The sequence below is a fragment of the Phycodurus eques genome, chromosome 3, assembly GCF_024500275.1.
Source record: "Phycodurus eques isolate BA_2022a chromosome 3, UOR_Pequ_1.1, whole genome shotgun sequence".
Lineage (NCBI taxonomy): Eukaryota > Metazoa > Chordata > Actinopteri > Syngnathiformes > Syngnathidae > Phycodurus > Phycodurus eques.
In genome coordinates this window covers 34,069,683-34,084,923 of record NC_084527.1, presented here as the reverse complement: position 1 = coordinate 34,084,923, position 15,241 = coordinate 34,069,683, and the positions used below count along the sequence as shown (strand labels likewise).

Genomic DNA, 15,241 nt, shown 5'->3' with positions numbered 1-15,241 from the left:
GGTGCATAGGCACAAACAACAGTCAGGACCCGTTCCCCGACCCGAAGGCAGAGGGAGGCTACCCTCTCGTTCACTGGGGTGAACCCCAATGTACAGGCCGGGGGGCAATAAGTATACCTACACCTACTCGGTGCCTCTCACCGTGGGCAACTCCAGAGTGGGAGAGAGTCCAACCCCTCTAAGAGGACTGGAGGTCCTCTTAGAAGGGTTGAGCAGAGCCCAAGTCGTGTGTGGAGGCGAGCCCGACTATATCTAGTCGGAACTTTTCAACCTCACACACCAACTCGGGTGTTGGTGTGTGGGGAAAAGTGACGGCGCCCAGCGAGAGCTTAGCTGGACGTAAGAGGACGCGGTAGGATGTTCGGTAGCTGAACTCACTGCACGCATGTTCACGAGTCACAACCGAAGTCGAGTGTTCGAGAGCTTGCTGAGAAAGAAATAGGTAGCTTAACTTATTATTTTGTTTTTAATCGCCCCGCCTTTACTTGGCAACAACGGATAGTCGGTGAATGTGTTGAGTGAACGTGAACCTCAGGGATGGATAATTCACTGAATGAGGACGCACTTGAATGATTTGGTGAAAAAGAACTGAATGATTCAGTGAACAAATCTTTTGAACTAATATTTAACGAACGGATTCTAATGATTCAGTCCACTCCAAAGAACTGCCGTGCCCATCACTGCCAAGCCAGCGAGCCTGTCCAGCAGGGGACCCAACCCATGGGGGTCACGGACCCCCGAGGATCCAGGGAGGTCCCCAGCCCAACCGAAGCGCCCCGACCAGTCCCAAAGGAAGGGGCACGGGCCCAAAAAGCAATGTATGATGTTCATTGATTCATTTATCATTTTTTTAAATGTATTACCATTGTCATATTCAAGTTAATTCTGTGACAATCGTGGGTTTTTTCTTTCATTAACAGAGCGGTACCAACAATTTTGTCCATGTGTATACATTCGGGGGCTCACAGACAGTCAAGACTTTCAAAACAAAGTGAACTCCGTTTTCAATGACATGCTTGGTATATATGATCTCTTTCGACTTGAGTAACATAACAATAAGATACAACTTTCGATAATTACGTCCAGAGTTATATATTTAAAAAAAAATAAAAAAACATAATTTCAACATAGGCCGCCATTGTTTTTTCGTTGCAGTGCATTTTCGAGCCAAAGTGTGACCAGGAAAATGAGGACCGAGAGGAAGAAATGAGGATGAAGATGACAAGTGTGAAGAAACTCGAGTTGGTCATTTTTATTTGTAGCTACTACGTTCAATGCCGACTGAGAAAGAGAGTATCTGTTGTAAAGAGCTCCGTTTCATTTCTGCCGCTGCCCATGGTACTTGTCAGTTTTGCCCGATGTTATAAATGTATTCAGTAAAAACAGAGTAAAGTTACATGCATACCTATTTTACTATTTTTCACTGCTAACTCAGTGTCCGGTGGCTATGGTTTGTTTACAACACCTGCTGCTGCAAAAGTGAATTGATCAAGGTAAGCGGCCAGCGCCTCCTGTCTTTCGCGTCTTTTTGCTTGGCTTTCAATTGTCACATGCGGCCGTTTTGGCTCCTTGTGAGGAAAGATAGTCGGCACTGCATTGGATTTAAGCCGTCGTTTATACCCAGACACACCGACCACATCGCCTTTTTTCGATGTATAAAATTCAGGAGAACGCGACGACAAACCGTTTCTCAGTCTAGTAATCTGAAGGTTGCTACAAGAATTAGAGGAGTTCTCGATAACCAGAGGTCTTTTGTCGAAACCAAACAAGGACAAATGATACAGGTAGTGAATTTCTAGAGAAAATTTAATGAGATCTAACATGGGAATCTACCAGGGTAACAATGCAGGAAAGAAAACACAAAGGACAGCCAAACTTTGGCAACTTGTGATATGAGGGTGGAATTAGCGGGTATTGACAATGCATATCGCTGGGGGTTCCTGTTGTCGTTAATTTACACCCAAATATGCACTGATTTGTATTTAGTAACAGCATGTTGGACTTAGATTGCGGAGACCAAGTCAGGCAGGCGGGTCGACCTTCCAGGTGGTTGGCAAGAGCGCTCACGAGGGATGGTTTGAAGAAAAAGGAAGGAAAGAGAAGACGACGACGCACTTCAGGTGCAGGATGGCCGGAGCGCTGGCAGTGGCAATGCTTGCCACCCGGTCAGGGAAAAACGCGCACCGCAATTACTTCCCAATAGAGCCTCGTCTGTAAACTGCCCCACACCCAAAAGCGTAGCTTCGGGGAGTTGGCAGGTGCTTCCTGCGGTCCACGCTTGGCAGTGAGCGGCAGGAAAGTTCGCTGTCTCCCATCCTCCACCACCTCGTGGTGAGAAGTGGGGCTCCCGGGCTGGACCAGATCTTTGGCAGGTTGAACAACGAGAGAGAGTGAGAGAAAGCAAACAAGAGCGAGAGCACAGGACAAAGGAGCTTCGGCCTTTTATCTGCTTCAGAGAGCGAGGCTGGCCCCTTTTGACCAAATGGAAGTCAGACCGCGCCTCTAGAATCACATTTCATTATAGGATAATTTGTGGTTTAAAACCAGTGGAATAAAATAACATGAATTATTGGATTTAAGATAGCGAGACCATTTTCCAGCTTTGCATTGTGATACGCACATCCGCTTTAATCCCTGTAACAAATGTTTCACTGTTATGTGGTTGTTGAGAACACTGTAATATTTGCAATGTGCCATTTGTGTTGTGTGGGGTGAAACATCTCATCAGTTGACAAACAGATTTGAGATCAGACATTGCAGAAATACAATCACTCGTGGTGCTATTGCGATGGTAACACTGGTGGCGTTCATGCTAAGTTCTTAAAATATTATATAACATTCAAGTCCAGTGAAAATTTTGATTAGTTAATCATGGATGGCTGTAGCTTTCCACTAGCTGTGTGTGTCGCGAGAGCCCCATCCATTGTCCCAGACAGAACGAACAAATGTCACTGAAAACCGCGGGAAAAATAAGTCTCTTCAGGCTGGCTGGGGGTGAAAGTTAATTCATTTATGGTCAGGGTGAGAAACCAGCAAATGTCTGTGTCTCAGCTTTGGATGAGCTACTTGGGACTGGCTGGTAATTCATTTAGCGTCTGTGTGCGAAGATAAACCTCCTTTGCTTCTTCTTTGATAAACAGACATGGCTTTCCTTAGATGACTTGTGTATGCAGACTGACTCAGTGGGGCAGCCGAGGCAGGTATGCGGAACAGGATGAGACTCGGGGTGCTGGGTGTCATCTTTACTGGCGTGTCCGTTACAATGGGGACCTTAGTAATCCGATCCCTGACTACAGAAGCTGATTCTAGGGAAGTGGAATGTCTTGGACATTCGGGTGAAGAGAGGGGCGGAGCTGTCAACTGATCCCCACCTGGTGGTGAGTGGGCTCCGATGGTGGGGGAAGATGCCGGTCCGATTTGGCAGGCCCAAACGTATTGTGAGGGTCTGCTGGGAACGTCTGGTGGAATCCCCTTTCAGAAGGAGTTTCAACTCCCACCTCCGACAGAACTTTGCTCATGTTCCAGGTGAGGCGGGGGACATCGAGTCCGAGTGTACCATGTTTCACACCTCCATTGCTGAGGCGGCCGACTGGAACTGTGGCCATAAGGTAGTCGGTGCCTGTCATGCCAACTTTCAATCTCCGAACCCATGGGTGAACACCAGCAGTGAGGGATGCCGTCAAGCTGAAGAAGGAGTCCTGCCGGGCCTTTTTGGCTTGTGGGACTTCTGAGTCAGCTGATGGGTACCGGCTGGCCAAGATGAATGCAGCTTTGACTGCACAGTTGCAGGTTATGGACATATCGTGCAATCGCCCTTTTAAAAAGCAGATTTGGAAGAAATGGAACGGAGTGGATGACTTCGGGGACTCATACATTCACTGCAGGTGGCAATGTAAGACCGGTAAGCTTTTTTATATCAACCGTGGCACACTTATTTATGGTACATCAGCACATGCACACAGATTATTATTATTAATATGATTAATGCAGCCCTATGGGGGGCACAAGCCAGTGCAAAATGTAGGCCGGTCCCAAGCCCGGATGAATGCAGAGGGTTGCGTCAGGAAAGGCATCCGGCTTAAAACTTTGCCAAACAAATATGAGCGTTCATCCAAAGAATTCCATACCGGATCGTTCGTGCCCCGTGTTAACAACGTCCGCCACCGGCGCCGTCAACCTGCCGGCCGTCGGTGGAGATTCAGCTACTGTGGGTCGAAGAAGAGGAAGAGGTGGAAAGCGGGTTATTCCGCAGAAAGAGAAGAGGAAAGCACAGAGCCTCGAACTGAATGTGGGGACTTTGAATGTTGGGACTATGACAGAAAAATCTCGGGAGTTGGTTGACATAATGATTAGGACAAAGGTTGATATATTGTGTATCCAGGAGACCAGGTGGGAAGGCAGTTAGGCTAGAAGTTTCGGGGCAGGGTTTAAATTATTTTACCATGGTGTAGATGGGAAGAGAAATGGAGTCGGGGTTATTTTAAAAGAAGAGTTGGCTAAGAATGTCTTGGAGGTGAAAAGAGTATCAGATCGAGTGATGAGGCTGAAACTTGAAATTGAGAGTGTTATGTATAATGTGATTAGCGGCTATGCCCCACAGGTAGGAAGTTCTGGAAGGAGCGAGACGAAGTAGTTCTGAGCATCCCAGACAGAGAGAGAGTCGTGATTGGTGCAGATTGTAATGGACATGTTGGTGAAGGAAATAGGGGTGATGAAGAAGTGATGGGTAAGTACGGCATCCAGCAAAGGAACTTGGAGCGACAGATGGTGGTAGACTTTTCAAAAAGGATGCAAATAGCTGTAGTGAACACTTTTTTCCAGAAGAGGCAGGAACATAGGGTGACCTACAAGAGCGGAGATAGAAGCATGCAGGTGGATTACATTTTGTGCAGACGATGTAATCTGAAGGAGGTTACTGACTGTAAAGTAGTGGTCGGGGAGAGTGTGGCTAGACGGCATAAGATGGTGGTGTGTAAAATGACTTTGGTGGTGGGGAGGAAGATGAGGAAGACAAAGACAGACCAGAGAACCATGTGGTGGAAGCTGAGACAGGACGAGTGTCGTGCAGCTTTTCGGGAAAAGGTGAGACAGGCTCTCGGCGGACAGGAGGAGCTTCCAGAAGACTGGACCACTGCAGCCAAGGTGATCAGAGAAGCAGGCAGGAGAGTACTTGGTGTATCTTCTGGCAGGAAAGGGGAGAAGGAGACTTGGTGGTGCAACCTCACAGTACAGGAAATCATACAGGGAAAAAGGTTAGCTAAGAAGTAGGACACCGAGAGGACCAAGGAGAGGTGAAAAGAATACATTGAGAAGTGACATTGGGCAAAAGGTGGAGGTGGCAAAGGCCAAACGAGGCATATGATGACATGTATGCCAGGTTGGACACTAAAGAAGGAGAAAATCATCTATACAGGTTGGCCAGACAGAGGGATAGAGATGTGCAGATAGAGATGGGAAGGATGTGCAGCAGGTTAGGGTGATTAAGAATAGAGATGCCAGTAGTGTGCTAGATAGATGGAAAGAATATTTTGAGGAGTTGATGAATGAGGAAAATTAGAGAGAAGGGAGAGTAGAAGAGGCAAGTGTGGTGGACCAGGAAGTGGCAATGATTAGTACGGGGGAAGTTAGAAAGGCATTAAAGAGGATGACAAATGGAAAGGCACTTGGTCCTGATGACATTCCTGTGGAGGTATGGAAGCATCTTGGAGAGGTGGCTGTGCAGTTTTTGACCAGCTTGTTCAATAGAATTCTAGCGTGTGAGAAGATGCCTGATGAATGGAGGAAAAGTGTGCTGGTGCCCATTTTTAAGAACAAGGGTGATGTGCAGAGCTGTGGGAACTATAGAGGAATAAAGTTGATGAGCCACACAATGAAGTTGTGGGAAAGAGTAGTGGAGGCTCGACTCAGGACAGAAGTGAGTATTTGGGAGCAACAGTATGGTTTCATGCCTAGAAAAAGTACCACTGATGCATTATTTGCCTTGAGGATGTTGATGGAAAAGTACAGAGAAGGTCAGAAGGAGCTACATTGTGTCTTTGTAGATCTAGAGAAAGCCTATGACAGAGTACCCAGAGAGGAACTGTGGTACTGCATGCAAAAGTCTGGAGTGGCAGAGAAGTATCAGGGATCAGCCCTGATCCCCTTCCTGTTTGCAGTGGTGATAGATAGGCTGACAGATGAGGTTTGACTGGAATCCTCGTGGACCATGATGTTTGCAGATGACATTGTGATCTGCAGTGAAAGCAGGGAGGAAGTGGAGGAACAGTTAGAAAGATGGAGGCATGCACTGGAAAGCAGAGGAATGAAGATTAGCCGAAGTAAGACAGAATATATGCGCATGAATGAGAGGGGTGGTGGGGAAGAGTGAGGCTGCAGGGAGAAGAGATAGCAAGGGGAGGAGGACTTTGAATACTTGGGGTCAAAAGTCCATGGTTGAATGTGGTCAGGAAGTGAAGAAACGGGTCCAAGCAGGTTGGAAAGGGTAGAGGAAGGTGTCAGGTGTGTTATGTGACAGAAGAGTCTCTGCTAGGATGAAGGGCAAAGTTTAGAAAACAGTGGTGAGGCCAGCCATGATGGACGGATTAGAGACAGTGGCACTGAAGAGACAACAGGAAGCAGATCTGGAGGTGGCGGAAATGAAGATGTTGAGTGACCAGTGACCAGGTTGGATACAATTAGAAATGAGCTCATCAGAGGGACAGCCGAGGTTCGATGTTTTGGACACAAAAGTTAGAGAGAGCAGACTTTGATGGTTTGGACACGTCCAGAGGAGAAATAGTGAGTGTATTGGTAGAAGGATGATGAGGATGGAGCTGCCAGGCAAGAGAGCTAGAGGAAGACCAAAGAGAAGGTTGATGGATGTCGTGAGGGAAGACATGAGGGCAGTTGATGTTCGAGAGGAGCATGCAGGAGATAGGCTTACATGGAAAAGGATGACGCGCTGTGGCGACCCCTAAAGGGACAAGCCGAAAGGAAAAGAAGAAGATTATTATTATTATTGTGTAGTAGACAATTCTTTGAAATATTTACCAGACTAAAAATACAAACCTACCAGAATAAAAATACAGATAATTTGTAATGTTTTGAGCATACACTCTACACGGGAAATTACGGTATATGCCCCCACAAGTCTCAACATAGTATTCTGATAAATACTGTGTTTGTGGAATAAGAACTAAAAAGATAAAGTCATTAATTTTCACCTATTCCAGAAGGCATCCATGTTGGGTAATATCACCTTCTGCTGTGGACTGAAATAAACGTCACAGATGCCCTCGCGGACGTCATGTGACTATTGGGCCCTGTATGCTGCGATAACTAGCAGGTTGATTACATGATGGTTTGGACATTATTCTTGCAAATTTGATTTGAAACCATCATGTAACCTCTGCCTCCAGTCAAAATGTCAAAGTCAAGCCAGCCGCAACAAGATTTTTCACATTAAGCACCATGACATCGAAAATAAATAAATAAAAAAGCACCATGGCTACACTCCGGGCATCACCAGTACACCACAGAGGCCAACAAAATAAAAGCCCCCCATTGGACATCAATGCTTTGTTTGGCTTTTGCCTGTGAATATTCTCATTCGTACAGGTCATTTCATTCTCAGGGAATTGAATTGAACAACTGGATAAACAGAACAGTCCAGTTGCGATCAACTCAATGCCCTGAGACTAACTAGGCTTTTATTTTGAAGTTGGCCTCCGCACCTCATCAAGGCTTGTGGCACGAACAACGCTACTGCCATAGGAACCCTTGACTCTTTGAATGCAGCCGACCTCGACTCTTTGAATGCTGTCCTGACTGCAGTTTATATTACAATCATATACTGTTGCCACCATCATCACCCCAACACCATCCCCAAATCATGTTTAATCGCTAATTTAACACACAAAATTTAGTACGCGGTCATTGATTAAATGGCAGAATACGACGCTAGCTCAACGGCGTTAGCAGGTAGCAGCTAGCTACCCGAGTGCCCAGTAGACTCACAAGAGCTGGATGACTACTTTTCCGAGGAGGTTTAATAGGCGAAAATGAATCTGCACACCTACCTTTTATGCTGAGCCTTACATAGTTACAGTTCCTACCGATCTATTTTCAACAAACTAAGTTTGCACTAAAGTAAGGGAACCGGCTGGCTTGTAGCTCCATTAGCTCTGATGTCACTTCGTCCCTTTCGCCAAAAGTAGGGAGAGTTTTACGTCACACTCACGACTTTTGCACACGAAATGACGTAAAACTGGCGGCTTACGATCCGTTGTTTGAAAAATATTTTTTAGATAGTAGAATTAAGTATAAGGAAGATTTTAACCTCCTGACTTTACTTCCGCTTTAATTGATCTAAAAATGGTTTATTTACTACAAATAACGTGTATTTAATCATCTATGCCAGCAATGTAGTGACAGGCACAACAATTTATTCCTTTAGATTGAAGAAAGTGCAATAATTATTAACCTGTGTTTTTGTTCAGTGATGTGTCTTGAAATGTTTCTCATGGAAAATATGTGCCTTGGCTCAGTAAATGTTGGGAAAAACTGATTTCGTGTAGCTTTACAATTATCTGAAATTAAATTAGTCATTGATGGTTTAGTGGTACATTCGCTTGACTGAGTTCTCACCAGTGACTGTGTTAATTTGAGTGTTAATGGTAGTCGATGTGCCTTGTGATTGACTCGGCACCAATCCACGGTGTAGTCTACCTTTCCCCTGAAGTTGACTTGGATAAGCGCCAACTTCCTATGATCCTGAACAGGATGAGTGGTATCCAGTGAAAATGGATGAATGAATTAAATCAAATGATTGATGTCAGAATATCTTCGAGGGTGGCACCATCTTGGTGAGTGGTCCCACATGACTCCTTCTTTTCCCGATAGGGGTCGCCACAGCGTGCCATCCTTTTCCATGTCAGACTATCTCCTGCATCCTCCTCTCTAACACCAACTGGCCTCATGTCTTCCCTCACGACATCCATCGACCTTCTCTTTGGTCTTCCTCTTGCCTGGCAGCTCCATCCTCATCACCGTTCTACCAATATCCTCACTCTCTCTCCTCTGGACCTGTCCAAACCATCAAAGTCTGCTCTCTCTAACTTTGTCTCCAAAACATCTAACCTTAGCTGTCCCTCTGATGAGCTCATTTCTAATTTTATCCAGGGTGGTCACTCCTCGAGCAAACCTCAACATCTTCATTTCCGCCACCTCCAGCTCTGCTTCCTGTTGTCTCTTCAGTGCCAATGTCTCTAATCCGTACATCATGGCTGGCCTCACCACTGTTTTATAAACTTTGCCTTTCATCCTAGCAGAGACTCTTCTGTCACATAACACACCTGACACCTTCCTCCACCCGTTCAAACCTGCTTGGACTTGTTTCTTTACTTCCCTACCACACTCACCATTGCGCTGGACGGTTGACCCCAAGTATTTAAAGTCCTCCACCCTTGCGATCTCTTCTCCCTGTAGCCTCACTCTTCCCCCACCACCCCTCTCATTCATGTACATATATTCTGTTTTACTTCGGCTAATCTTCATTCCTCTTCTTTCCAGTACATGCCTCCATCTTTCTAACTGTTCCTCCAGCTGCTCCCTGCTTTCACTGCAGATCACAATGTCATCTGCAAACATCATGGTCCACGGGGATTCCAGTCTAACCTCATCTGTCAGCCTATCTATCACCACTGCAAACAGGAAGGGGATCAGGGCATCAGGATGCAGTCTCACCTCCACCTTAAACTCCTCTGTCACACCTACAGCACACCTCACCACTGTTCTGCTGCTCTCTTACATGTCCTGTACTATTCTGTCACTCCAGACTTCCGCGTGCAGTCCCACAGTTCCTCTCTGGGTACTCTGTCATACGCTTTCTCTAGATCCACAAAGACACAATGTAGCTCATTCTGACCTTCTCTGTACTTTTCCATCAACATCCTCAAGGCAAATAATGCATCTGTGGGACTCATTCTAGGCATGAAACCATACTGTTGCTCACAAATACTAATTTCTCTCCTAAGTTTACCCTCCACTACTTTTTCCCATAACTTCGTGTGGCTCATCAATTTTATTCCTCGATAGTTCCCACAGCTCTGCACATCACCCTTGTCCTTAAAAATGGGCACCAGCACACTTTTCCTCCATTCCTCAGGTATCTTCTCACGCATTAGAATTCTATTGAACAAGCTGGTCAAAAACTGCACAGCCACCTCTCCTAGATGCTTCCATACCTCCACAGGAATGTCATTAGGACCAACTGCCTTTCCATTTTTCATCCTCTTTAATCCCTTTCTAACGTCCCCCTTACTAATCAATGCCACTTCCTGGTCCACCATACTTGCCTCTTCTACTCTCCCTTCTCTCTCATTTTCCTCATTCATCAACTCCTCAAAGTATTCTTTCCATCTCGCTAGCACACTGCTGGCACCAGTCAACATATTTCCATCTATATCCATAATCACCCTAACCTGCTGCACATCCTTCCCATCTCTATCCCTCTGTCTGGCCAACCTCTTTAGATCCTTTTCTCCTCATGTCCAACCTCGCGTGCATGTCATCATATGCCTCTAGTTTGCTCTTTGCCACCTCTACCTTTGCCCTACGTCGCATCTCAAAGTATTCCTGTCTCCTCTCCTCGGTCCTGTGTCCTACTGTCTTTCCTTGTATAATTTCTTGGACTTTGAGGTTCCACCACCAAGTCTCCTTCTCTCCTTTCCTGCCAGAAGATACACCAAGTACTCTCCTGCCTGTTTCTCTGATCACCTTGACTGCAGTAGTCCAGTCTTCTGGAAGCTCCTCCTGTCCACCGAGAGCCTGTCTCAGCTCTTCCCGAAAAAAGCTGCACGACACTCGTCCTGTCTCACCTTCCACCACATCTTCGTCTTCGACCCACAGGTCTGCCTTTGTCTTCCTAATCTTCCTCCCCACCACCAAAGTCATCTTACACACCACCATCCTATGCTGTCTAGCCACACTCTCCTGACCACTACCTTACAGTCCGTAACCTCCTTCAGATTACATCGTCTGCACAAAATGTAATCCACCTGCATGCTTCTATCTCCGCTCTTGAGGGTCACCCTATGTTCCTGCCTCTTCTGGAAAAAAGTGTTCACTCCAGCCATTTCCATCCTTTTTGCAAAGTCTACCACCATTTGTCCCTCCAAGTTCCTTTCCTGGATGCCGTACCTACCCATCACTTCTTCATCACCCCTGTTTCTTCCACCATGTCTATTACAATCTGCATCAATCAACTCTCTCTCTCTCTCTCTCTCTCTCTCTCTCTGGGATGCTCAGAACTACTTCGTCTCGCTCCTTCCAGAACTTCCTACCTGTGGGGCATAACCGCTAATCACACTATACATAACACCCTCAATTTCACGTTTCAGCCTCATCACTCCATCTGATACTTTTTTCAACTCCAAGAAATTCTTAGCCAACTCTTTTTTTAAAATAACCCTGACTCCATTTCTCTTCCCATCTACACCATGGTAAAATAATTTAAACCCTGCCCCGAAACCTCTAGCCGAACTGCCTTCCCACCTGGTCTGCTGGACACACAATATATCAACCTTTCTCCTAATCATCATGTCAACCAACTCCCGAGATTTTCCTGTCATAGTCCCAACATTCAAAGTCCCCACATTTAATTCTAGGCTCCGTGCTTTCCTCTTCTCCTTCTGCCTAAGAACCCGCTTTCCACCACTCCTTCGTCTTCGACCCACAGTAGCTGAATTTCCACCGGCGCCCTGCAGGTTAACAGCGCCGGGGGCGGACATTGTTAACCCGGGCCACAACCGTTCTGGTTTGGAATTCTTTAGATGAACGCTTATGTTTGTTTGGCAAAGTTTTAAACCGGGTTCCCTTCCTAACGCAACCCTCTGCATTTATCCGGGCTTGGGACCGGCCTACAGTTTGCACTGGCTTGTGCCCCCCATAGGGCTGCATTAGTGGTCCCACATGACTCCAAATGTTGTAATCACAGAAACAACATGTAAAGCAGTTGGGCTGAAAGATTTGCTCGTTAAAAGGAAATATAAACAGGAAATATGTTACAAAAACAGCCGGAAAGACATTACAAGTAAACATAATAAATACGTAGCCAAAGAAAATGAAAGAAAGTACATATTAAAGTTCGATATTGACTCAGTCTTTCAGAGCAAAACAGTAACTTACTGGTAAAGGAAAAAGTTTTCCATTGACCTTTATGCAGACACCGTTTGGGTAGTTGTCTTCTTGTGGGCAACTTGTCTCTGACAAGCAAAACCTGACAAAAAAAACAAGACAAAGTACGAACATTATTGTTATTAAAGTTGAACGACAAAGGTTTGGGGGGCGCAAACCAAACCATAAACATTTATAAAAGAAAATTATGGATGATAACGTGTGGTCTGCATATTAACATTATACAGGAAAAAGCACTGTGTATATGATGACTTAAACCTGCAATCCATCAGTCATTTTCACCCAAACCACTACTAGAGGAGATGGCACAATGCTGATTACGCCTGTCAGCTCCTCTAAACGCTTGCTGTATTTTTCTGTATTTTTTTTATTTAGTGAATGCCCAATTCATTTCTCATCCTGGCCCATTTGGTGGCGCACCGTAAAGGACCAGGTGGAAATGACTGCATGGAAATGAGGCATTTCACCGAACAATGGGCGGAGCGCAGTTATAAAAAGCTCACTAAACAATATTTTGCGTTTCTATCGCAGAAAATGATCATACAATAATTACTCTGTAAACGTAAAATGTAAATAATAACTAGAGCTGAGAGCAGCGATGAAAAGCCCTCGCACCCCTGGCTACGTTGGTGTACTGGCACATTGGGGTCGAGGCACATTTCATATCCATTGAATACAGATGCAGAGCACACTTCAGATTTATATTCACGTAAAACAGAGAAAACTGTATATACTTTTCATTCCACTTCACAATTATGTGCTACTTTGTGTTGGTGTGTCACATAAAATGGCAACAAAATAAGTTCAAGTCGGTGATTATAAGGTCACAAAATATGAGCAGTTGAAGCGGGATGAATACTTTTCCAAGGCAGTGTACATGCAGAAATAACTAACAAAGTTTTGATGTGCGCGCCAAGTGCGCCAGTCGGAGGCACTATGATTACAAATGAATCATTGTTTGCAGATGTCTTCAAACCGGAACTCAAGTGTGTGACATTTTGAAAAGATATGGGCATTTGTTGTGAAGTTGAAAACAAATTCTTGTTGTCACGATGAAACATCAAAATCTGTCAAACAGCATTAGACGAATTAAAAAGCTTTTAATAACTTTTCATCTTCATCATCTTTCGATGACACACCCAAAGTTTGAAGTCAATCACAGAAATGTATCGGAGGAGTTCATTAAAATATGACTTTTGCAAAAGGCGAAAAATGCCGTAAAATGTGAAAGTAAATAAAAAGGGTTCGGCTCCGTGAGACTTTTTTGTAGTTCTTGGCCTGTTATACATGCCTCCCAATTTTGGTAGACATAGATGAAACGTACAGCCCGGGCGGGGCTGGCATCAAAATTTGATGCCCGCCCCTGTCATATAGTACGGCGCAAATATAAAGATTTTACCAACTTTTAACTGGTAAGGGAGGGAACCCCCTTACCAGTTACTGCCAGGCATTCTCGAGCAATTTCACTCCTTTTTTCAAGCCCCGCAGAATATTGTGTACTATGACTATGTAGACACCAAAACCACCAAAAGAAAGATCAGACTCTCTTCTTTCATCAGAAAAAAAGAAAATTGTCTCTATCTTACACCGTTCTTTAGTAATCAGCAGTCAAATATAGGCTACTTCCAGCCAAATCTGTTTCTGGAGGAAAAAAACTGAGAAAACAGCCTTTTTGTGAAAGCAGACAGATCAAGCAGAACAATGACTTTGACACCAATATTTTTTTCTTTCGTGAAAATCTCAAACATCTGAAGACAAAAAAAACACTGACAAAGTACTTTTGACGGAAAAATAATGTATTTACAAGTATAACTGTACAGAAGTTACATTAAACAAAAATGCATGAACAAAATGGGGCTCCCACACGTCCTCCAAATTTTCCTATTTATTACCTTGCGCATAAAATCTAGCAAAGTTTTATCCACATCTGGATTTTATTCTTTGGTGGCGGTGAATGGGCTCTTGTGTGGTTGTCATTGTCCTTGGAACCAGTCCCTAACATCTGGTCGAACCACAACCTGTGCAGTTTAGAAACATCACGATTACTAAAAAATACATTGTGGAAATTGCTGTCGTGGGATGTGGAGGGAAAAAAAAGCTTTCAATTACCTTTTTTTGTCTGCACTGCGTCCTGGAATGGGGGTCGAATGTTTGCTGGATGCATAACCTGTATGTTTAAAAAATACATTACTGGAGAATACTTTTTATTGATTGACGTGTTTTGCAAAGGTAAAAAAAAACATTACTTTTCTTCGTCACGATCGTAAAAGACCTTCGACTCGAGGGTGTTGAATTCCTGCAAGATGGACGAAATAGAACATTTAATTCAGTACTGGCAACAGGCAACTAGTGGGACTAAATTGTGTTTTTATGTTACAAGGATTGAAGGAGCGTGTTTGCGAGCTGCAAACAAGTTACCTTCGTCTACATATCATCCGGAGGGATGAAGCTCGGCTGGCGATCCAGAAGGAGTTCACTCGTCTGACGATTCCGGATCCCATTTACTCAAATCCTGGTGGGCAGACCATCAGCTGGCAAGTGGCCGAGGATGCGATCGGCTCGGAGCGTCGTTCGGGCTCAGAGCGTCATCCTTTATTCTCCCGCCTGATCTAAGACGTCATTCCTGTCGGTCGCAGGAATATTTTTCTTGCCTTGGCGCAAGAAATTTCAAGGACTGAAACCCTTTTTGTTAGATTTTTTTATTTTGTCTTCTCTCTTTTTCGCCAATATGTTTGCCTTTTTCGGTCTCTTGCACCCCGCCTCCTCGTTCTTTTTCCTCTGCTTCCTTTGAGGGAGGGACCTTCACCTCAAGGCATTGTTGCCCTCTAAGGGTGCCAATCGTCATTGCAGTTATCCAGAGGCTTGACGATCACATAAACTGCACAAGACCCTCCCCCACCCATCAGTGTTAAAAAACACTATTGACGTCTTTAGACGGCACTGGCGGGGAATAGATGGATTCTGAATGACGTCTTTGGACGGCATTGGCAGGGAATGAGTTAATCTCCCAGATCTGGAGATGCTACACACAAGCACAGTCTTTACCTTTAAATGAGTGACCGCATAA

The 15,241-nt window shown here is 44.9% G+C and overlaps 1 protein-coding gene across 4 annotated transcripts in view; it reads right to left on the bottom strand.

Annotated features, from left to right (window-relative positions):
- pias2 (protein inhibitor of activated STAT, 2) overlaps nt 1–15,241 on the bottom strand; it is a 64,481-nt gene that overhangs the window by 25,729 nt on the left and 23,511 nt on the right. For all 4 annotated transcript variants that reach the window (XM_061673220.1, XM_061673219.1, XM_061673222.1 and 1 more), the window contains exon 5: nt 12,166–12,256. In XM_061673220.1, coding sequence (XP_061529204.1) covers nt 12,166–12,256 — 91 coding nt within the window. The remainder of the gene's footprint in view (nt 1–12,165; nt 12,257–15,241) is intronic.